The sequence below is a fragment of the Sus scrofa genome, chromosome 2, assembly GCF_054392235.1.
Source record: "Sus scrofa isolate SSC_HxYL_T2T_F1_AM1 chromosome 2, Sscrofa_HxYL_maternal_Yorkshire_Landrace_v2.0, whole genome shotgun sequence".
Classification (NCBI taxonomy): domain Eukaryota; kingdom Metazoa; phylum Chordata; class Mammalia; order Artiodactyla; family Suidae; genus Sus; species Sus scrofa.
Window position 1 is genome coordinate 45,086,189 of NC_139384.1, and position 24,927 is coordinate 45,111,115.

General features: G+C 38.2%; 1 protein-coding gene across 4 annotated transcripts in view; it reads left to right on the plus strand.

Annotated features, from left to right (window-relative positions):
- The window catches only part of PIK3C2A (phosphatidylinositol-4-phosphate 3-kinase catalytic subunit type 2 alpha), a 195,430-nt gene that overhangs the window by 112,462 nt on the left and 58,041 nt on the right, over positions 1 to 24,927 (plus strand). For all 4 annotated transcript variants that reach the window (XR_014837239.1, XM_021083275.2, XM_085011828.1 and 1 more), the window contains 4 exons: positions 6,499 to 6,602; positions 19,580 to 19,737; positions 22,435 to 22,555; positions 23,953 to 24,064. Coding sequence is in view for 3 of the 4 variants with exons in the window: in XM_021083275.2 (XP_020938934.2) it covers positions 6,499 to 6,602; positions 19,580 to 19,737; positions 22,435 to 22,555; positions 23,953 to 24,064 (495 nt within the window). In the remaining variant the exon portion in view is untranslated. The remainder of the gene's footprint in view (positions 1 to 6,498; positions 6,603 to 19,579; positions 19,738 to 22,434; positions 22,556 to 23,952; positions 24,065 to 24,927) is intronic.

The following is a 24,927-nucleotide window of genomic DNA, read 5'->3' on the forward strand; positions in this document are numbered from 1 at the left end:
AATACCCTCTCGGTTCATTTATGTTATCCAAAATGGTGATAATTCATTCTTTTTTATGGTTGAGTAATATTCCTCTGTGTGTGTGTGTGTGTGTGTGTGTGTGTGTGTATGTAGAGATGTCCCAGCTTGATTCCCAGTAGGTGCAGCCCCTTATGTATCCCTCAGCCTCCTAAAGAAACTGTTACCTATTGATGGAACTTGGACCCAAAATCCCTTTGGTTGGGTTATTGCTCTGTCAGTGATCCTAATGGATGCTGACATCAATTAGCAGAGGGAAAGTTCCCTGTAGAAAATTGCAGAAATTGGATGATTCCTAATTCTATGTCGTTAGCTCTGGAATAGAATTTTGTAATAAAATATGTCTAGATGATGACCAAACATCTGCATGGATTTACAAACCTGAAATATTTACTAGAGAACTCGGCATCTTCCTCCACAGTCCTCTTCTTTGTTTCATATATTGGATAATGACATTAGCAATTGTTTCTTATTACATATGTCTTTATCATTCATTGAAAAATACTTGAGGACAAAATATGTGGGTTACAAATATTAACTATTCACAGACCTCATCCTTAGTGTTGTGCATATAACTGCAGTATATAATAGAAAGCCTTGAGTGCTTCATAAAGTGCACAATTATGCAAAATCAGTGGAGAAAAGAGATGATTTGATGCTTAGGTTGTTTGACTGGAGTCTGAGGGAGGGATCAGGGTAAGAGTTGAGGGAGTAGGTGTGAAATCTAAAAAAGATTTTTTTTTTTTTTTTTGGTTCCAGAAAGAATGGAGAAAAATAAGTTAATGTAGATAAAATCATTGACAGTCCAGATGTTTTTCACTTTGTGGACAGAAAACTTGAGTTAATTTTCCAGATTCTATTTTTACTTTGATGTAGGACTAGATAATTGGTTATTATAATCTATTTCCGTCACTGTCAGTTGAAACTTGCTGTCATTTGCTTGAAAGGAAGGACCTAATTCATGAAAGGCACTGTAAAAAATACAGCTTTTTTTGATTTGAAAAAAAGCACCTAGGAATATCACTAAAGAGATTCAAAATCTGTTAATGGTAGAATATGAAAAACAGAGTTAAAGAAGAAAAGATGGTTACTGGGTCAAGCAAAAATAAGGTTTTTTAAAATATCATTACTCCTGCAAAGGGTGCAACGCTTTCTTCTTATAGTGTTATAAAGGTTTTGGGGGGGTTTTTTGGAGACTTTGTTGGGTAGAATGGAACAGCGATAAGCTTATAGTTCTGAAGCTAGGTTGCTTGGGTTGAAATCCTAATTCTGATTATATTAGTTGTGTGACTTTGTGGGGGTTGATTAACTTATCTGTGCCTCATTTTTTAATCTGTAAAATGGGGATAAAAATAATGATACCCCTGTAGTAGAGCTTTGTGAGAAACAAATACTGCATACATAGATATATGACTGTAAATTTCTTACGGCAGACCCTGACATGTAATAAATGCTTAATAATTGCTGATTTTTTCAAATTTTTTTATTATGGTAAAATACATAAAACAAAACTACCAGATTAATCATTTTAAACTGTACTGTTCAGTGTTGCTAAATATATTCACATTGTAGTGCAACCATCACTGCTATTCATCCCAATAACGGTTTTCATCTTGTTAAAAGGAAACTCTATTCCATTAAACAATAACTCTGCATTCTTCCCTGCCTCCAGCCTCTGGCAGCCACCATGCTACTTTCTGTCTTTATGATTTTGAATACTCTAAAGTACCTCATATAAGTTGTGTCATATAGTATTTGTCATTTTGTGACAGTCTTATTTCACTTAGCATAATGTCCTAAGGCTCATCCGTATTGTAGCATATTGCAGACTTTTCTTCCTTTTTAAGGCAGCATTACATTCCATTTTATGTATATACCTCATTTGCGTGCTTATCCATTCATCTGTTGATGGGTAATTGGATTGCTTCTGTTTTAACTGTTATGAATAATGCCGCTGTGAATATAGGTGTACAGATATCTCTTTGAGACCTGCTTTCTATTTTTTTGGGTTTAGACCCAGAAGTAACAATTGCTGGATCAAATGGTAATTCTTTTTTTTGGCTTTTTAGGGCCAAACCCTTGGCATATCGAAGTTCCCAGGCTAGTTGTAGCTGCCAGCCTACACCAAAAGCCACAGCTACGAAGGATCTGAGCCATGTCTGCGACCTATACCACAGCTCACAGCAATGCCAGATCCTTAACCCACTGAGCAAGGCCAGAGATTGAACCCATGTCCTCACAGATACTAGTTGGGTTTGTTACTGCTGAGCCATGGTGGAAACTCCTGGTAATTCTGTTTTTAATAGTTTGAAAAACCACCACTCTGCACTATTTTACCTTACACCAGCAGTGCTTAAGGGTTCCAGTCTCCACATCTTTGCCAACATTTGTTGTTTTCTATTTTTTTAAATAGTATCCATTCTAATGAGTGTGAGGTGGTATCTCACTGTAGTTTAGATATTATTTTTTAATAATAATTAGAGAATAATTGTTTTTTTAATAATTTTTACTAATAATTAGAAATCTTATTTTATGGAATCAGACAGTGATAATGAAAATTATTGCTATTCTTTTTAGGAAATGGTTGAAGGAACTACATAGTGCCTTATATATTCTTTCAGTGTTTTATGATTGCTATGGAAAATTTATTGGTTATATGGAAGTAAATTTTAACTTAAAAATTTTTTTTTTCTTTCTTGGCCTCACCCATGGCATTTGGAAGTTCCCAGGCCAGGGACTGAATCCAAGCTGCAGCTGTGACCTCTGCCATAGCTGCGGCAACGCCAGATTCTTAACCCACTGTTAAGTTCAGGCTGGGGACTGAACTGGTGGCCGCCACAGAGATAAGCCAGGTCGTTAACCTACTGTGCCACAACTTATTTTAGAGGGAGTGAAACATCTAATAAATTGAACGCCTTCCGAATTGGATATGAAGTTTTATAAAAATATAAAATTCAATAAAATATGATTCTTCAAGAGGTTTTTACATTAGGACAAATATAAAACAGGATATAATGATATGGTGTTTGCTTGAGACTAAGAACTTAGAAGTGCTAGGAGGGAAAAAAATGCTTCCTATTGAATACTCATAAGAGACATTGTAGGGAGTTCCTGTTGTGGCTCAGTAATAAAGAACTGGACTAGTAACCATGAGGATTCAGGATTCAGGTTTGATCCCTGGCCTCGCTCAGTGGGTTAAATATCCAGTGTTGCCATGAACTATGGTGTGGATTGCAGATGCAGCTCGGATCCTGCGTTGCTGTGGCTGTGGTGTAGGCTGGCGGTTGCAGCTCAGATTCGACCCCCAGCCTGGGGACATCCATATGCTGCATGTGCAGCCTTTAAAGAAAAAAAAGAGAGAGAGAGACATTGTAGACGAAGTGGCTTTCCATTTTGGCTTAAGAAATTAATAAGTTTTTTTGACTTATGCTGTGAAAAAAGTTTAGGAGGTAGGCATTGAAGGCATTGTGAAAAAAGTTTAGGAAGAAAGGTTCAGAGGCAAGATCGTTCAGCTTGTGTACAGGAACAGGATATGATTCAAGCCAACTTGAACATAATATTCATTTGGGAAGTTTTGGGAAATATGATTGGGTTAGATTGTGGCAAACTTAAAGTAGCAAACCAGAGGATTTATAGAAATATAAAAATCCACTTTTAGGGTAGTCTTGTCACTATAATAGGGGGGTTGCATTCTTTCAAAAATAATCTTTCCCAGCATATTAACTTTTTAAAGCAATCAAAAACAAGCATGTAATGAAAGAAAAAGCCTTAGTAATGTAAGAAAATATTAGGAAAAGACTGAAAATCCTGTGGAAGTCAAATGGTGATTGAATAACTGTCTATAAGAATGGTTTCACATTCCACAGTGTTAAGCACTCTGGTGAATCAGTGAGTGCATAGGGAGAAGCTGTGAAGACATTCTTTTTTGCATTAAGAACTTTGGTGGAGTTCCCGTTGTGGCTCATTGGTAACGGTATAAACCCAACTAGTATCCATGGGGATGCGGATTCTGTCACTGGCCTCACTCAGTGGGTTAAGGATCTGTCGTTGCTGGCAGCTGTGGCATAGGTCGCATTTGTGACTTGGATCCAGTGTTGCTCTGGCTGCGGTGTAGGCCAGCAGATGCATTTCTGATTCGACCCCTAGCCTGGGAACTTGCATGTGCTGAGGATGCAGCCTTAAAAAGCAAAACAAAAACAAACAAAAACTTTGGTGAAAAAGTCTATATCCTGGATTTTTAAATTTTTTTCTTTTTAGGGCCACACCTGCAGCATATGGAGGTTCCCAGGCTAGGGGTCGAATTGGAGCTGTAGCTGCCAGCCACAGCCACCAGCCACCAGCCATGCTGGATCTGAGCTGCATCTGTGACCTACATCAGAACTCACAGCAACTCTGGTTCCTTAACCCACTCAGTGAGGCCAGGGATCCAACCCACATTCTCATGGATACTAGTTGGGTCCATAAGCTGCTGAGCCACAAGGGAAACTCCCTTCTGGATTGTACTTTTTTTTTTTTTTTTTTTTTTAAGGGCCACATCCATAGCATATAAAGGTTCCTAGGCCATGGGTTGTATTCTGGCCTACACTACAGCCACAGCAACAGCAGATCTGAGCCGTGTCTGCAACCTACACCACAGTTCATGGCAATGCCAGATTCTTACTCACTGAGCAAGGCCAAGGTTCGAACCTGAAATCTCATGGTTCCTAGTCAGATTCATTTCTGCTGCGCCATAACGGGAACTCCATCAGGTATTTTTATACAGTGAGTCAAAACACTTCTAAAAGGACTCTGCTGTTTGGCTATGCTTGGGTAGTGAATTTATCACCCTAAATGTTGCACACAGATTTTGATCACACATAAACTTAACTTTTTTGTTTGTTTGTTTTGGTTGCTCCTACAGCATGCAGAAATCCCTGGGCTAGAGGTTGAACCCACACCTCATAAGCGACCCAAGCCACTGCAGTGATAGTGCCAGATCCTTAACCTGCTGTGCCACAAGAGAACTACCACATAAACTTAACCTTTGAAGGACTTTCAGGATTTTTGTACAAGTTTATCAACATAGAAAATGCCCACTAACTCCTAAAACTCATTCTCTTACATAAAGAACCAGCTGCTTTCTTGGGAGTTTGGGGCCTAAATATATCAAATTCCTGGTTTATTAGAGGGGTCCCCAGTTGGCTTTATCTCTTCATTTTCTTGAAACAGAGGGTAGTCTTTTGATTTCATTAAGCTGTTAACTTTCTGAATTGTTCATTTCTGGAAGATTTTGGGTTTTTTTTAATTTTATTTATTTATTTATTTTTAAATTTTTTTATTTTTTATTTATTTATTTATTTTTTTTGTCTTTTTGTCTTTTGTCTTTTGCTGTTGTTGTTGTTGTTGCTATTTCTTGGGCCACTCCCGCGGCACATGGAGGTTCCCAGGCTAGGGGTTGAAACGGAGCTGTAGCCACCGGCCTACGCCAGAGCCACAGCAACGCGGGATCCGAGCCGTGTCTGCAACCTACACCACAGCTCACGGCAACGCCGGATCGTTAACCCACTGAGCAAGGGCAGGGACCGAACCCGCAACCTCATGGTTCCTAGTCAGATTCGTTAACCACTGCGCCACGACAGGAACTCCTCTGGAAGATTTTGAATGGAAATATCTTAAGCATTCTGTTTTTACTGACCAACACAAAGTAAAGCCTATTTCTGCTTGAGTTGAGCGAGTAAAACCAGAACTTTAAAATAAGGCTTAGCAGGAGTTCCCGTCATGGCTCGTTGGTTAACGAATCTGACTAGGAACCATGAGGTTGCAGGTTCCATCCCTGGCCTTGCTCATTGGGTTAAGGATCCGGCGTTGCCCTGAGCTGTGGTGTAGGTTGCAGACTCGGCTGGGATCTGGCATTGCTATGGCTGTGGCGTAGGCTGCTGGCTGCAGCTCCAGTTCGACTCCTAGCCTGAGAACCTCCATATGCCGTGGGATCGGCCCTAGAAGAGGCCCAAAAAAAAAAAAAGGCAAAAAATAAAATAAGGCTTAGCATTACTTTTACAAAGAGAGAAATCAATACTTTAAAACTTGGTTACTGGAGTTCCTGTTGTGGCTCGTTGGTTAACGAATCCAACTAGGAACCATGAGGTTGTGGGTTCAATCCCTGGCCTTGCTCAGTGGGTCAAGAATCCGGCATTGCTGTGAGCTGTGGTATAGGTCACAGAGGCAGCTTGGATCCCACGTTGCTGTGGCTCTGGCATAGGCCGGTGGCTGCAGCTCTGATTAGACCCCTAGCCTGGGACTCTCCATATGCCGCGGGATTGGCCCTAGAAAAGGCAAAAAGACAAAAATAAAATAAAACTTGGTTACTGATTTTGGTGTGATTTATTTTACCTCCAAATCTTTAAAATCATAAAAATGTGTTCGTGCTATATATTGCATTTAGAATTTTGGAGCTTTTTTACTTTTAAAATAAAAATGCTTTTTTTTTTTTTTCCATTACAGAAAGACCCAAATGGGACCATTACTTTGCCAACTGAAAGTTCTCTTCTACAAGAAATTGAAGTACAGAATGAGGAAGTGGCAGCTTTTTGTCAATCCATTACAAAGTAAGAAATTTTTTTATAAATTAAAGATTAATTTTTATAAATAATTTACAGAAACTTTAACTTAAAAACCAGCTTAATGCTAATAACTCAAATTTTAAAATTTTTAATTATTTTCTGCCTTGTGGCTAAAATTTCAAGACAGTTAATTGGTACATTAGCACAAACTGCAATTGAACCTGTTAGGTTTCTGAGTATTTAGAAGAAAAAAATTGAGGTCAGACAGTATTTTCTTGCTACTCTATTACTAAGAGAAAAAATGGCCTAAACAGAAGTTTCATTCGAATTAGAAAATGCTTTTTTTTTAAAAGAGAAGCTTAATTTTGCCGTAAACTTTCTAGCATTGAAAAATGTAGTCCTACTTAGATTTAAGAGATGATAAAATAAGCAAGATTATAGGAGCAAATGTATTTTATGAAGATTAGAAAAATGCATTTCTAAAATGTTCTTTTAATCTTGAATGAGTCCAGTGTTCTTTATACATGAGGAAATATAAGGATACTCAGAGAACTTATCTACTTAAGTGTCCTGGTCTAGTCCATGATAGAGGAAGTCTCCGTTGACTTTGTTTAGGTATATTTCCTTTACATTATATCACTGTATTAGTAAGGACTTCTGAGTGCAAGAAACCCATCTTAAACTAGCCTAAATCAAGAAAGGCTTTGTATTGGTTCACCAACCCGTATAGCAGAAAGAAGGATGGGGCAGGGCTCAGTGACAATAAGATCTAGGAGTTCCCACACTGTAATTGATCCCTCCTCCCTTTGGACTCTTCTTCTTCCTCCTTTTTTTTTTCCCCTGCCCTTCCATCATGCTTGTTGGTGCATTTTCTTCTACTACAGATAGGATTTTGAAGGCAGGGAAGGTAGCCACTGATAGCATAGATTTGCATCTGTTGTTAAAAGAAGGAAAAGTATATCACTACTGGGGATTTATTCTGAATCTAGTATTTTTCCCAGTTTGGTTTAAGCAAAGCAGATTTGGGATTCCCAGATCATTTTTGAGTATATTTGTCATTTTAATGATAAGGGACTTGTTAATATTTAACTAGACTTTCTAGACTATTGGTAGTATTTCATTAAAATTCTATATTCCTATGTGTCACGTTTTGACCAACATCGTTTTCTTTAGAATACCTTAGAAGGAAAAAAAGAAAAATATCAGTAGAGACACTTTTTTCTTTCATGAAAAGGTTGCTCTTAACTGGATTTTTAAAACTCAGATTTTTCAGCAGACATTTAAAATAGAAGAGACATTTAGGTGACTTAGAATGCAAATTGCATGATTAGAAGTTACAGGGGGAGGAGGCAAGATGGCAGAAGAGTAGGGGGATGCGCTTGCCCTCTCCCACAAACATAACCAAAAAAACACATCTACATGTTAAACGACTCACACAGAACAGCAACTAAACACTGGCAGAAGAACTTAAACCTCCAATAATGGCAAGAATCTCGTGACATAACTGGGTAAAACAAGAGAAAAGAGGAGAGTGAGAGAAGGGGACTCAGGACCAGACTGGTGCTCCTGAAAGGGAGCTTTGAAGGAGAAAGGGAACCCACATCCTGGAAAGTCATCTAATAGATGGAAAGATTAGCCGAGTCAGAGGGAGCTCCAGATGCCAAGAAGAGCACAGCAGTAGGTCTGAGATCTGAAAAGTAGAGTGACAGCTGAACAACGGCACAGTCACCAAAAACTGAGATGCTTGGGTGGGGGCTGGGCACTGAGACCTTGGTTAGTCCCCAGGAGTGGGCTGGGATTGGCAGTGTGGAGACAGCCTGAGGGACTAGGAAGCAATTGGTCAGGTTGGCCGTGTGGAGACAGCCCGAGAGATTAGGAAGTGGTGTGCCCTGGGTGGAGGGAGCAATACGTTGAGGGCTGGGGTGTGGAAAGCCACAATAGAGGGAATCTGGGAGAAGATCTGGACCTGCAGGAGAGACAAGGTGCCAGTGTTGGGGAGGGGAGAGGAGGGGCAGGCCGCCATAGAATACTCCTTGCGCCCCAGTGAGCATGCTTCCCAGTGCATCCCCCCTCCCTTACGCTGCACGCACCTGACCTGAGGCCGCCTGCCATCCCGGAAGGCTGGCCTCACCACTTGCAGGAAGACAACCACCTCCCGGGCTTTCTACAGCCTGACCTGTCTGCCTTCTGGAGGAGCTGCCCAGCACCACCCACCCCATGGAAGAGCTCCACAGCCCAGAAACACCAGGGCAAGCTCTGCTGGGCCACAGGAAGTCTGGCTCCATCGTAGTGCAGACCTGCCGGTCCTGCCAGTCCTCGGGAAGTCCTCCTTTGCTTCAGAGTGACCCTGCTAGCCCCTGCCCACCCTTGGGAAATGCCCCGCTGCCTCAAAGAAGACTGGCCAACACTGCCAGCCCTTGGGAAACACTCCACAGCAGTGCCAGGGCAAACCCTGCCTGGCTACGGGGAGTGCATCTCCACCACAAAAAAGAAAATAACAAGCAAGATGAAGAAGCTCAGAAACCATTCCCAGTTAAACCAACAGGAGAACTCAGCTAAAGCAGTCAGCAATGAAACAGAGCTCTGCAGTCTGACAAGCTTGGAGTTCAAAAGGGAGATAGTGAAAATACTGAAGGAATTAAGAAAAGATATGAACAGTAATGCAGACTCCCTCAGAAAGGAACTAGAAAATATAAGGAAGAGCCAAGAAAAACTATAAAATTCATTTGCAGAGATACAAACTGCAAAGGGCAGTAAAAAAAAAAAAAAAAAAAAAAAAAAGAATGAATAATGCAGAAGAACGAATTAGTGATACGGAAAATAGAATAATGGAAATCACCCAAAAAACAGGAGACAGAAAACCAAATGAGAAAACGCGAAAGCAATATGAGACCTATGGGATAATATAAAGCAGGCCAATCTATGCATAATAGGAATTCCAGAAGAGAAGAAAAAGATAAGGGGATTGAAAATATATTTGAAGAAATTATTGCTGGAAACTTCCCAAGTCTAAAGGATACTAATTTCAAGATACAGGAAGCACAGAGGGCCCCAAATAAGTTGAATCCAAAAAGACCCACACCAAGATACATTTTAATAAAAATGTCAAAAGTTAATGATAAAGAGAGGATCCTAAAGGCAGCAAGAGAAAAGCATAGTGTCAATTATAAGGGAACCCCCATAAGGCTAACAGCTCATTTCTCTACAGAAACTGTATAGGCCAGGAGGGAATGGCAAGAGATATTTAAAGCACTGAAAGGAAAAAATATACAACCTAGAATACTCTATCCAGCAAGAATATCATTTAAAATAGAAGGGAAATAAAAATTTTTTCTAACAAAAGCTGAAAGAATACAGCAGTACAAAACCCATTCTAAAAGAAATATTGAAAGGGCTTCTCTAAATAAAAAAAAAAAAAAAAAGAAAAAGAGAGAGAGAGAAGAACTAGGATGGAGGAAACCACAATCAGAGAGCAGTCACTCAAATAAGCCAGCATACAGATCTAATCATGAAGATGTTTAAAACAAAATAAAATTAAAAAGAAAAAAAAGAGACATCAAAATCATAAAATGTGGGCAAGGGAAGTAAGGAAATAAATTCTTTTTTTAATTTTCTTTTTAAAATTTTAGTATGATAATGAAGTGTTTGAACCTACAGGACTATCAGGTAAAAACACAATATTATAGGAAGCAGTTAACATACTTAAAAAACAGGGCAAGCACAAATCAAAACCAAACATTACATTCACAAAAAATGAAAAGAAAAATACTCAACCAGAAAATAATTGAAGACCATCCAACCAAGAAAAGAAAGGAAGAATGGAGAATCATAGAATCAATTGGAAAATGAGGTTTAAAATGGCAATAAATAATCATCTATCAATTATCATCTTAAATGTCAATGGACTGAATGCTGCAATCAATAGATACAGAGTGGCTGATTGGATAAAAAAGCAAAAACCTTCAATCTGCTGCCTACAAGAAACTCACCTTAGAATAAAGGACACATACAGATTTAAAGTGAGTGGGTAGGAAAAAATATTTCACGTCAGTGGACATGACAGGAAAGCAGGTGTTGCAATACTCATATCAGACGAAATAGACTTTAAAACGAAGGTCATAAAGAAAGACAACGAAGGACACTATTTAATGATTAAAGGATCCATTCGAGAAGAGGACATTACTATCGTCAACATATATCCTCCAAATATAGGAGCACCAGATACATACAACAAATATTAACAGACATAAAAGGGGAAATTGATGGGAATACAATCATAGTAGGAGACTTTAACACCCCACTCACATCAATGGACAGATCCTCTAGGCAGAAAACCAGTAAAGCAACAGAGATCCTAAAGGAAAGAATAGAAAAGTTAGACTTAATTGACATCTTCAGGACACTACATCCAAAAAAATCAGAATACACATTCTTCTCAGGTGTGCATGGAATATTCTCAAGAACTGATCACATATTGGGGCACAAAGCTAACCTCAACAAATTTAGGAGCATAGAAATTATTTCAAGTATCTTCTCTGACCACAATGGTATGAAACTAGAAATCAACCACAGGAAAAGAAATGAGAAAAAACCTACTACATGGAGACTAAACAACATCCTACTAAAAAACCAGTGGGTCAATTAGGAAATCAAGAAGGAAATTAAAAAGCACCTCAAGACAAACGATAATGAAGGCACAACCTCTCAAAATCTATGGGATGCCGCAAAAGCAGTGATCAGAGGGAAATTTCATAGCAATACAGGCCTTCCTCAAAAAAGAAGAAAGATCTCAAATTGACAACCCACCACCTAAATGAAGTAGAAAAAGAAGAACAACAACAACAACAAAAAACCCCTAAAGTCAGCAGAAGGAAGGAAATCATAAGTTCAAAGAGGAAATCAATAAAATAGAGATTCAAAAAACAATAGAGAAAATTAATAAAACCAAGAGCTGGTTCTTTGAAAAGCTAAACAAAATTGACAAACCTCTGGCTCAACTCACTAAGAGGAGAGAAAGAACCTAAACAAACAAAATTAGAAATGAAAAAGGAGAAATCACAACGGATACTGCAGAAATACAAAAAACCATAAGAGAATACTATGAACAACTATATGCCAACAAATTTGACAATCTGGAAGAAATGGACAACTTTCTAGAATCTTAGAGCCTGCCAAAACTGAATCAAGAAGAAATAAACCAACTGAACAGACTGATCACTAGAAATGAAATTGAATACATCATAAAAACACTCCCTACAAATAAAAGCCCAGGACCAGATGGCTTCACAGGCAAATTCTACCAAACATATACAGGGGATCTGGTGCCCATCCTCCTTAAACTTTTGCAAAAGTTGAAGAAGGAACACTCCCGAAGACATTCTATGACGCTGCCATCACCCTAATTCCAAAACCAGACAAAGATAACACCAAAAAAGAAAACTATCAGCCAATGTCTTTGATAAATATAGATGCAAAAATTCTCAACACAATTCTAGCCAATCGACTCTAACACCATATCAAAAAGATCGTACACCATGACCAGGTGGGATTCATCCCAGGTTCACAAGAATGGTTCAACATATGCAAATCAATCAACGTCATATACCACACTAACAAAAGAAAAGTCAAAAACCATATGATCATCTCAATAGAAGCAGAAAAAGCATTTGATAAAGTCCAACATCCGTTTATGATAAAAACTCTCACCAAAGTGGGTATAGAGGGAACATTCCTGAATATAATCAAAGCCATTTATGATAAACCCACAGCAAATATAATCCTCAATGGGGAAAAACTGAAAGCCTTCTCACTCAAATCTGGAACAAGACAGGGATGCCCACTCTCACCACTGCTATTCAACATAGTTTTGGAAGTCCTAGCCACAGCAATTAGACAAACAAAAGAAATAAAAGGCATCCAAATAGGAAGAGAAGAGATAAAACTGTCACTGTATGCAGACAACATGATACTATACATAGAAAACCCTAAGGACTCAACCCAAAAACTACTTGAACTGATTAACAAATTCAGCAAAGTAGCAGGATGTAAGATTAACATTCAAAAATCAGTTGCATTTCTGTATACTAACAATGAAATATTACAAAAGGAATACAAAAATATAATACCTTTTAAAATTGCCCCCCCCAAAAATCAAATACCTGGGGATACACCTGACCAAAGAAGTAAAGGACTTATATGCCAAGAACTATAAAACATTAATCAAGGAAATTAACGAAGATGTAAAGAAATGGAAAGATATTCCATGTTCCTGGGTTGGAAAAATAATATTGTAAAAGTGGCCATACTACCCAAAGCAATCTACAGATTCAGTGCAATCCCTATCAAATTAGCCATGACATTTTTCACTGAACTAGAACAATCCACAAATTTATATGGAACCACAAAAGACCCAGAATCGCCAAAGCAATCCTGAGAAACAAAAACCAAGCAGGAGGCATAACTCTCCCAGACTTCAAGAAATACTACAAAGCCACAGTCATCAAAACAGTGTGGTACTGGTACCAAAACACACATACAGACCAATCGAACAGAATAGAGAACCCAGAAATAAACCCTGACACCTACGGTCAATTATTCTTTGACAAAAGAGGCAAGAACATAAAATGGGAAAAAGAAAGTCTGTTCAGCAAGCATTGCTGGGAAACCTGGACAGCTGCATGCAAAGCAATGAAACTAGAACACACCCTCACACCATGCACAAAAATAAACTCAGAATGGCTGAAAGACTTAAATATAAAACAAGACACCATCAAACTCCTGGAAGAGAACAGAGGCAAAACATTCTCTGACATCAACCTCATGAATATTTTCTCAGGTCATTCTCCCAAGGCAACTGAAATAAGAGCAAAAATAAACCAATGGGACCAATGGGACCTGATCAAATTGACAAGCTTTTGCACAGCAAAGGAAACCAAAAAGAAAACAAAAAGACAACTTAGAGAATGAGAGAAAATAGTTTCAAATGATGCAACTGACAAGGGGTTAATCTCTAGAATATACAAGCAATTTACACAACTCAGCAAGCAAAAAAGCCAACCACCCAGTGGAAAAATGGGCAAAACACCTGAATAGACCCTTCTCCAAGGAAGATATACATATGGCCAACAAGCACATGAAAAAATGCTCAACATCTGTGATTATTAGAGAAATGCAAATCAAAACTACCATGAGATACCACATCACACCAGTAAGAATGGCCATCATTAATAAGTCCACAAATAACAAGTGCTGGAGGGGCTGTGGAGAAAAGGGAACCCTCCTGCACTGTTGGTGGGAATGTGAGCTGGTACAGCCACCATGGAGAACAGTATGGAGGTACCTTAGAAATCTATACATAGAACTACCATATGACCCAGCAACCCCACTCTTGGGCATATATCCGGAAAACTTTCCTTAAAAGAGACACATGCACCCGCATGTTCATTGCAGCACTATTCACAATAGCCAAGACATGGAAACAACCCAAATGTCCATTGACAGACAATTGGATTCGGAAGAAGTGGTATATATACACAATGGAATACTACTCAACCATAAAAAAGAATGACATAATGCCATTTGCAGCAACATGGATGGAGCTAGAGACTCTGATACTGAGTGAAATAAGTCAGAAAGAGAAAGACAAATACCATATGTTATCACTTATAACTGGAATCTAATGTACAGCACAAATGAATGTTTCCACAGAAAAGAAAGTCATAGACTTGAAGAATAGACTTGTGTCTGCCCTGGGGGGGAGGGGAGAGAAAGGGATTGGGATCGGGAGCTTGGGATTAATGGATGCAAACTATTGCTCTTGGAATGGATTTACAATGAGATCCTGCTGTGTACCATGCAGAACTATGTCTAGATACTTACATCACAACACAACAATGGGAGGAAAAAGTATGTATACATGTATGTGTAACTTGGTCCCCATGCTGTACAGTGGAAAAAATAAAAATAAAAAAAGAAATTACATATGCCTTTATGGCACTATACCATTTTGTGTGTATGGTTAACAATTTGGAAATAGTCTTTTACTTTTTTTTTTTTTTTTTTCCTTTTTAGGGCCACACCCACAGTATATGGAGGTTCCCAGGCTAAGAGCTACAGCTGCCACAGCCACAGCAATGCAGGATCCAAGCCACATTTGCGACCTCCACCACAGGTCACAGCAACACTGTATCCTTGACCCACTGAACGAGGCCAGTGACCGAACCTGCAAACTCATGGTTCCTAGTCGGATTCTTTTCCACTGAGCCACGAAGGGAATTCCTAATCTTTTACTTTAATGGTTTGGAAATGGTCTATTATGTGTTCATCTAGTTCCTTTAATTTTTTCCCAAACAAGCCCTGTCTTTTAGACTATGTTTAATGACTGTTGCATTTAGGCTTTGCAGTTGAAAGATTAGGCTTTGTGTGATTTGGCCTTTTTTCCTGCAATTGAGTCTTAAAATTATTTACACAAACTTTGCACTAAACTAAAATCATTTTTATTTAACACACATATACACACAGATACACAAATGGCTTACGTAATGTAAAACCCCAGATGAACTAGAGAGAATGAGTTCTTTTTGTAATTTATTTCCATTAGCAACATGTGATTACAACAAATATTTCAGAAAAATGAGAATCAGAGGTGTTTTTGAAGCCATGGTTTAGAAACTTCTCTTGCTCCCCTTTGACTTTGGAGATTGTGGTCAGGAGATGTCCCTTAAAGTAGTTAATGACACTTTCTATTTTTTCCAGTATATGGGTTTTAAAAACAAATATTTATACTCTTAGCCAATTCACTATTTTTTGAAATCTAAAATATTCATTTTATTTTATGCCACACCCACAGCATAAGGAAGTGGCATAAAAAACCTGTGCCACAACAGCGACCCAAGCTGCTGCAGTGACAACACTGGATCCTTACCTTACTGTGCCACAAGATAACTACATTTAATTATTTTAATTCAACTATGATAGTGTAAGACTGTCAGCATGATATTTGTTTACAGTTAAGGCTACTGTCTAGCAGACCTAGAATTTAGTCCCCCTCCCCCTTTTTTTTTAAAATTTTTGCTTCTGTGAAATTAGGGGGTTGGACTAGTGATCGATCTCAAGGGTCTCTTTCAGTTTAAAGTTCTATAAAATATTTTTATTCAGGACATTTAATTATTACTGCATTTTCCAGTTTTTATTTTTTGTTTCCTTTCATACTCATCATAATTGACAAAACTTGCTATATCTACTAGTTTAAATAGGTCCATAGAAAGTTCTTAGAGAAATGTTAGATACCACTGGAAATTTTTGCTGCTTCATTGTGGTCTTCTAGGATGAGAAACTACACTTTATACTTGTCATTCTGAATAGCCTTTAGTTTTCTTTTTTCATATATGGTTCCAATCTGATATTTATATCCTACAAAAGTGTTTCGGCCCCAAGGATTCCTTATAGGTTTTCAAGGACTTCATCTCTGTATTTAATTTTCTTCTAAACAGTGGTAACTCAAATTTCTTATGGGGTAGTGTCAATTCAATTAAAACCCTTCATTTTTAACTTTATTTAATAGTTTTGGCTGCACATGTGGCATGCGGAACTTCCCATGGGCCAGGGATCAAACCTGAGCCATACCATTGACAGTGTCCGATCCTTAACCTGCTGAGCCACCAGGGAATTCCTGTCTTTACTTTTTAAAACCTTTGTGTGTGTGTGTGTGTGTGTGTGTGTGTGTGTGTTTAGGACTGCACCTGCAGCATATGGATGTTCCCAGGCTAGGGGTTGAATTGGAGCTACAGCTGCCAGGCTACGCCACAGCCACAGTAACACCAGATCCTAGCCTTGTCTGTGGTGTACACCACAGCTCATGGCAACACTGGATCCTTAATCCACTGAGCAAGACCAGGGATCGAACCTGCATCCTCATGGATACTAGTCAGATTCGTTTCCGCTAAGCCACAACAGAACCTCCTACAATCCTCATTTTTAACTCTTCTGTTCTTCTGATTTTACTTAAGAATATCAAGCTTCAATATATGGCTTAGAGTGTTCATGAAAATACCTCATCTGGTCTATTATATATTAAATGAATAATTTACTCAGCAATTATCAGTTTATTAATCAATAATGAGTAATCTGCTTTTGTATGTTTAAAAGTTTAATAACAAAACCAAAAAACCCCAACTTGAAGGAATCTATTGCTGTCTTAGTTTTTTCTGAATTCTCACAAAGCAAACAAAAACATGAGAATAGGAAAAAAATCAGGAATTCCTATCCTGGCTCAGCGGTTAATGAACCCAACTAGGATTCATGAGGATGTGGGTTTGATCCCTGGCCTCACTCGGTGGGTTAAGAATCCGATGGTGCTGTGAACTGTGGTGTAGGTTGCAGATGTGGCTCGGATCTGGCATTGTGTAGCAGCTGTTGCTCCAATTGAACCCTTGGCCTGGGAATCTCCATATGCCAAGGGTGCAGGCCTAAAAAGAAAAAAGAAAAAAAGAAAAAAAATCATTAATTTTATAGAAAAAGAAAGTTGCTGTATTTTTCTGGAATATCTTCCAGGTGTCAAGCAGAGACAGAAAGGACTCATTAAAAGTTTTTTTTGTTTTACTGTGGTAAAATATACATAACATGAATTATTATTTTAACCATTTTTACATGTATAGCTCTGTGACATCAAATGCATTCACATTGTTGTGTAAAGTAAAAGATTCATTTAAAAAAAAGGAAATGAAGGATCCCCCCCCCCCAAAGTTCATGAAATGCAACTTTTTTCTTTTCGGCCATGCCTGCAGCATGTAGAAGTTCCCAGATCGGGGATTGAACCTGCACCACAGCAGTGATCCAAGCAACAGCAGTGACAACACTGGATCCCGCATCTGCTGAGCCACCAGGGAACTCTATAAGTGCAACTTTTTTTTTTTGGCCATACTGTGGCATATGGAGGTTCTCAGGCTGGGGGGTTGAATCAGAACTGTGATTGCTAGCCTATACCACAGCCACAGTAATGCTGGATCCAAGCCAAGTCTGAGACCTGCCCCACAGCTCACGGCAACACTGGGTCCTTAACCCAGTGAGGGAGGCCAGGGATTGAACCTGCCTCCTCGTGGGTGCTAGTTGGGTTTGTTAACCGCTGAGCCACGATGGGAACTCAGCTTTTATCACTAGAATTTTTGTCCCAATAAATTCTTGTTTTCTGAGCTATCATTAGGAATTTCTGATTTTTCTTTTATCATCCTTAAGGATTTCTGATAATTGAAAGCATCCTTGGATATAGTTCCAGTTCTTTACCATTTCATATGTTAATTAGTTACATGATTTGCTGTGAAAATCAAGTCATGTAGAAAACGAGAATACCAAGTATGTGAGAAATAATAAAAATCTTAGGCTAGGTCCTATGAAGATCTTGTCATTGTGTTGTAGAGGGGTAAACTTGGCAACAGTCCATAGTTGAAGATAATGTGTCTACTTCTAAAGGTGCATTTTCAATATCAATTTAAGTTTATTCCTTTATATAACTTTTTTTCCAATTATATTATTTTTAATATTGGATCTTTTGTGGGGCTTAAGATCACAATGTAAAAACTGTATTTATTCATTCACTCATTCATTCATTTGACAAGATACTTATAACACTTACCATGTGTTAGACATTTTTCCAAGTGTCTTAATAAACTTAATTCACGTAATTACAACAACACCATGAGTTTGGTGGTAGTAGTACCCCCAGTTTATAGAAGAGGAAACTGAAGCAACAAGGAGATTCAGTAACTTGCCTAAGCTTATACAACTAGTAAGAGGTAAAATCAGGATTTAAACTTGGGTAGTCTGATTCTAGAGGCTGTGCACAGTTATACTTGTTACCTTTCCAGAACCTTATTTACTGTCAATTCAAACTATTTTGTTCCATTCGTATGACTTGATTGTTTTAATTTATCTCTGCAAAAACAAATAGATAAATGTCCAGCATTTGTTCCATTTATAGTCTTATGAAAAGCAGTTAGGAGAATTGAAACTTGTCTTCTGACTTCCAGAAAAGTCTGTTAAAGGAAACCCAGGTTTAAAACGTTTAAAGAAGGCATCAAGTCCTCCTTTGTCTTTAGATAATAGAAGTGCATCTGGAGACAGCAGTACACCAGGCTCATATATTTAAATTTAAACTGTTTTGCGCCTGTGAATACCAAGTATACTTCACAGGCAGGGAATATTTAGCAGTCCCTAAGTTTTAGGAATCACTTTGAAGGAATAAGGGCCTCATAGCACTGTAAAAACCCACTGTCTATGTTTTTCTATTTTACTAGCAAGCAAAAATAACATGTAGGGAAAAGGATCTCATAAAAAAGATTTTAAAAAGACAACAAATTTTCTGTCCCTCTGGCAATTATAATTTAGGGCTATAGCACCTATATTATCAATGGTTCACTAAAAATGGTTTTTGTTTTTTTTGTCTTTTTGCCATTTCTAGGGCCGCTCCCGCAGCATATAGAGGTTCCCAGGCTAGTGGTCGAATTGGAGCTGTAGCTGCCGGCCTACACCAGAGCCACAGCAACGCGGGATCTGAGCTGCATCTGTGACCTACACCACAGCTCACAGCAACGCTGGATCGTTAACCCACTGAGCAAGGGCAGGGACCGAACCCGCAACCTCGTGGTTCCTAGTCGGATTTGTTAACCATGGTGCCACGACGGGAACTCCCTAAAAATGTTTTTGTGTAATTATACTGTTTCCCAAAAAATCTCAAGTAGAGAACCTCATTTAAAGCTATGTATCAGGATGTGTTTGGTTAATGTTGATAACATTACTAAAAATATCCTGGTGGTACTTAATCACTTTTCTTGGATTCCTTTTGTTTAAAAGGCAAATGCAAATGTTTTGGAGTTTTGACAGGGGTCCATTCATTGCACTTCTCCTGAGCAGCTCTAGAATTGGACACAAACACAGAATTGAATGTCTGTAAGCATGCAAAGCCTTGTTCAGGACTCTCAAATGCAGCTTTCAAAAAAGGAATTTAATTTCTTCTTTTTTGTTAATAGATTGAAGACCAACTTTCCATATACCAATCACTGCACAAATCCAGGCTATTTGTTAAGTCCAGTCACAGCACAAAGAAACATATGTGGAGAAAATGCTAGCGTGAAGGTCTCCATTGAAATTGAAGGATTTCAGCTACCAGTTACCTTTACGTGTGATGGTAGGTTCATAGTTCCCCAATGATCATTCATGTTTTGCTCTGATTAGGGAGAAAATGTTTAAAATCTTAGTGTTACTAAAACTCACTCTGTTATCATTAGGTGTTCGTTGAAAATTTGTGTGTGTCTGTGGGTGTGATAAAATACTTAATATGCATTAGTCATACTTTTCCAAAAATTGGCATTCGATTGGATAGTTTTCTGGTTTGGATTAGTGAGGAAACAATTTACCTTTATAACTATATATTTCTCTGAAAAATGCTGAGTAACCTGGTTAATCACTAGCTCTTGGCCAAAGCCCTGACACATTAGCTAGAAAAGCTAATTGTAATCCAGTTCTTTATATTCTAAAGGAAGTTAGTCTTTTTTTTTTTTTTTTTTTTGTCTTTTTGCCATTTCTTGGGCCACTCCTGCGGCATATGGAGGTTCCCAGACTAGGGGTTGAATTGGAGTCATAGCCGCTGGCATACGCCACAGCCACAGCAATGCTGGCTCCCAGCCGCGTCTGTGACATACACCACAGCTTACAGCAATGCCGGATCCTTAACCCACTGAGCAAGGGCAGGGATCGAACCCTCAACCTCATGGTTCCTAGTTGGATTCGTTGACCACTGAGCCACGACGGGAACTCCAGAAGTTAGTCTTTTTAAACATACTTTAAGGTGTTCCTGTCGTAACTCCGTGGGTTAAGAACCTTGCTAGTATCCATGAGGATGCAGGTTTGATCCCTGGCCCTTGCTCAGTGGGTGAAGGATCTGGTGTTGCCGTGAGCTGTGGTATAGGTGGCAGACTTGTGGTATTGGTTGCAGATGTGGCTTGGATCCCAAGTTGCTGGTCTATGGTGTAGGCTGGCAGCTGCAGCTCTGATTTGAGCCCTGTCCTGGGAACTTCCATATGCCACATGTGCGGTCCTAAAAAAGAATGAAAAGAAAAATAAACATACCTTAAATTTTGGTTTGGGAACTTGTCAAAGTGTACAGTAAGAATTAATACTAAAATTGAAGGGAAAAAAAGGTTAATCAGCCCCTTAATTAAAATAAGCATGGATAAGTATTGATAGCAAATATTTTAGTTTGTATCAAATTATGACTGAATGTATCAAGATGTAATTCATTAAAAATTTTTTTAAATGCTTGTTTGATTCTTCATAAATGTGCATATTTATAGTTTACATATCTGTTAAGAAATGTAATCGTATTATAGTAGAAGTGCTTTTTATGTTCAGATGGTAAATGTTACAATGCATGAGACTGTTCAGAAATGTAGCTGTTGTATTAGATAGAGATTTTATGGCGTTTTCTGCCAAGCCATTAATTTTCATGAATTTTGAATGTAATCACTGTCTTCTGAATTGAACATAAGAGCTCTAAGTATAGAAATAGGTTACTTTAAAAAAATTGTTGTTTTTTGTTTTGCCTTTTTGTTTGTTTGTTTGTTTTTTCTTGCCATTTCTTGGGCTGCTCCTGAGACATATGGAGGTTCCCAGGCTAGGGGTCGAATCGGAGCTGTAACTACCAGCCTACGCCAGAGCCACAGCAATGCGGGATCCGAGCCTCATCTGTGACCCACACCACAGCTCATGGCAATGCCGGATCCTTAACCCACTGAGCAAGGTCAGGAATCAAACCTTCATCCTCCTGGATACTAGTCAGATTTGTTTCCCACTGAGTCACAGTAGGAACTCCTAAAGAATTTTTATCAGAGTATAGTCGATTTACAATGTTGTGTCAATTTCTTAAATTTTTTTAAAGTGTAGTTGATTTAGGTTATCATAGTTTTTAATGGTTTAGAATCTTAGTATCCAGCTTTTGCAAAGAATGGTAATTGAATAATACTTCCTGCTTGCTATATTTTTATGCATTGGAAAATTTACGAGGCAAATGTCAAATGCTTAAAATGGTGATTTGGAGGTGCACAAATCACAGCACAGCAGAAGTGAATCCGACTAGGAACCATGAGGTTGAGGGTTCAATCCCTGGCCTCGATCAGTGGGTTAAGGATTTGGTGTTGTTGTGAACTGTGGTGTAGGTCGCAGATGCGGCTCGGATCTTATGTTGCTGTGGCTGTGACATAGGCTGGCAGCTGTTGCTCCAGTTGGACCCCTAGCCTGGGAACCTCCATATGCCTTGCGTGCAGCCCTAAAAAGCAAAAATAAATAAGTAAATAAATTTTTAAAATGAAATAAAATGGTGATTCTTTTTCCTTGTGCTTTTGTTTAAATAATTATTTGCTAGTTACTGCTTAATGTCATCCTTTTTGGAAGAGTCTGTAAAAGGGAGATGACTTTCTTAGCTTGGATCTGCCCTGTCTAATACAGTAACCACTAGCCAAATATGGCTATTGAGTACTTGAAATGTGGCTAATATAGATTGAGATGTGCTATAAGTGTAAAATAATCACTGAATTTCAGAGGCTTAATTTGAAAGAGAAGGTAAGACATCCTATTAATTTTTAAATATTGACAATATGTTGAAATGATATTTTTGCTATGTTAGGTTAAATAAAACATATTACTGAAATTAGCTTCACCTTTTTCTTTTTACTTTCTTCAGTGTGGCTATTAGAAAATTTTAAATTAATATGTGACCTGCATCGTCTTTCTCTTTTGTAGTGCTGTTTTAGATTATAAGAAATACAGTCTTAATAAGTATTTATAAGTTAAATGAGTGAAATGAAAATGATGACTAACTCTTTTACAGTGAGTTCTACTGTAGAAATCATTATAATGCAAGCCCTTTGCTGGGTACATGATGACTTGAATCAAGTAGATGTTGGCAGCTATGTTCTGAAAGTTTGTGGTCAAGAAGAAGTACTACAGAAGTAAGTATATTCATTAAATTACTGAGCAACATCTTTGAAAATTTCTCTTTTAATGGCTTAAATTAGAAACATTTCAGAAGTTCCCACTGGGCTCAGCAGAAATGAAACCAACTAGTATTCATGAGGATGAAGGTTCGATCCCTGGCCCTGCCAAGTGGGTTAAGGTTCTGGTGTTGCTTTGAGCTGTGGTGTAGGTTGCAGACACAGCTTGGATCCCTAGTTGCTATGGCTGGGGTGTAGGCCCGCAGCTGCAGCTCCAATTCATCCTCTAGCCTGGGAACCTCCATATGCCTCAGGCATGACCCTAACAAAAAAGAAAGAACACTTAAAGTTAAATTTATAATTTAAAACTACAGGGAGTTCTCTGGTGGTCTAATGGTTAGAACTTGGTGCTTTCACTGCTGCGGCCCAGGTTCAATCCCTGGTCTAAGAACTAAGATCCCACATCAAGCCACTGAATGCCAAGACCAAAAAGCCAAAAACCCCCAAAAAACTACACTGAATCCTAGTGAATTGATTGAATTGATAAACTTATATTGAGATGTATTTTGTCTAAGATACCATGTCTAAGACTGTAGAAAGATTTCACAGGTAATTAAGACGTGGTCTTGCCCTTAGGAAGCTGATAGTCTTAAATGGAAGAATGTGGGTAATGGGTTGATATGAAATTTAGGTTTTTTTTCTTTCTGCAGAGAGGCAATAGTCATATGATGTAGACTCCATTTTCCTTTTGTAGCCTGCAGTATTACTTTATTTATTTTTTTTTTTTTTTGTCTTTTTTTGCTATTTCTTGGGCCGCTCCTGTTTTTTTTGTTTGTTTGTTTTTGTTTTGTTTGTTTTGTCTTTTTGCTATTTCTTGGGCCGCTCCCGCGGCATATGGAGGTTCCCAGGCTAGGGGTCTAAACCGGCCTACGCCAGAGCCACAGCAACACGGGATCCGAGCCACATCTGCAACCTACACCACAGCTCATGGCAACGCCGGATCGTTAACCCACTGAGCAAGGGCAGGGATCGAACCCGCAACCTCATGGTTCCTAGTCAGATTCGTTAACCACTGCGCCACGACGGGAACTCCGCAGTATTACTTTATATGTAGTGGTCAGCTATGATTTTAGTTGCCTGAAGTATTCATTATATGACTCTTTTTCTGAACCTGTTATAAGTGTTCTTTGTTTTTTTTCTTCTTTGTCTCCATCTTCTTTCTATTTTGCTTTAATTCTTCTCATGTAGAATTATTCCTCTCTTTAAATGTTCACACTTGGTTAAAAAAAAATCTCTATTTTACCATTCTCTTCAATTTTTGATGCAGATGCAATTTATATTTTACTCTCACCTCTGTAATTTCTAGTTTGAGGCGAATAACATTGATGAATAATTGATTTTTTTTTTTTTTACAGTAATCATTGTCTTGGAAGTCATGAACATATTCAAAACTGTCGAAAATGGGACACAGAGATTAAACTACAACTTTTGACCCTCAGTGCAATGTGCCAAAATCTGGCCCGAACAGTAAGTGTGTACTGTATAACTGAATTGCATCTGGTTGAATCTGAATACTTTTGTTAATTTGCCAATTTGCAATTTGTGCATGCACCAAGATTTTTGGGTTTGACTGGGAATGACGAACTTTTTACCCCTACAGAAATTTTTTCAGCAGATGGGAGTAGACTTTTAATCATTGAAGTTCAGATGGTGTACTATTCAGAGCTAGTGACATGTTTGAAAATCAAAGTGGAGGAATTATAAAAGTTTGGCTTGTAATAGTTTTACATAAGTTATACCATGAAAACATCAGGGTCAGTCAAGGAAATGAGGAAGAAGAAAGATTTTGAAATATGGTTTGAGGGAGAAAAAGGTCCACATTGACTTTTGCACCAAACTGAGAAAAAAAAAAACATTATTTTTCACCAAATGATAACTAAGTTCCTGTTTTAAAAGTATGGTTCTTTCTTTTGAGGTTAAAGCAAAATAGAATGCCAAGAAATTAAGACCATTTTATTGCTATATAAATACTTGATGAATTTTAACCCCTAAAGAAAATCATTCTTCATTTGGTAGAGTTTTGGATGGAAAAATATCAGTCATTTCTACTTTCTATTTCCTTTATTTTCCTAGGTTTTGCTTCTATGTTAGGCAGAATTTGTTTTATTTGGGTGGAAACTATTTCACAAAATTCAGTACATTTTAGCAATCATTGGTAACTTCTCTTTTCAGTTTCTTAAGGAATGATGTTCTTGAGTATTTTGCATAGTAAGGACTATGGTAAAAGAGACTAGTACTTCATTTATTGAGGGTAAGGTAGAAGAACATTTGGTTATCATTGAAAACATAATGCAGAGATTCAGATGATCTTTTCCTCGTCTTGTTCCCAC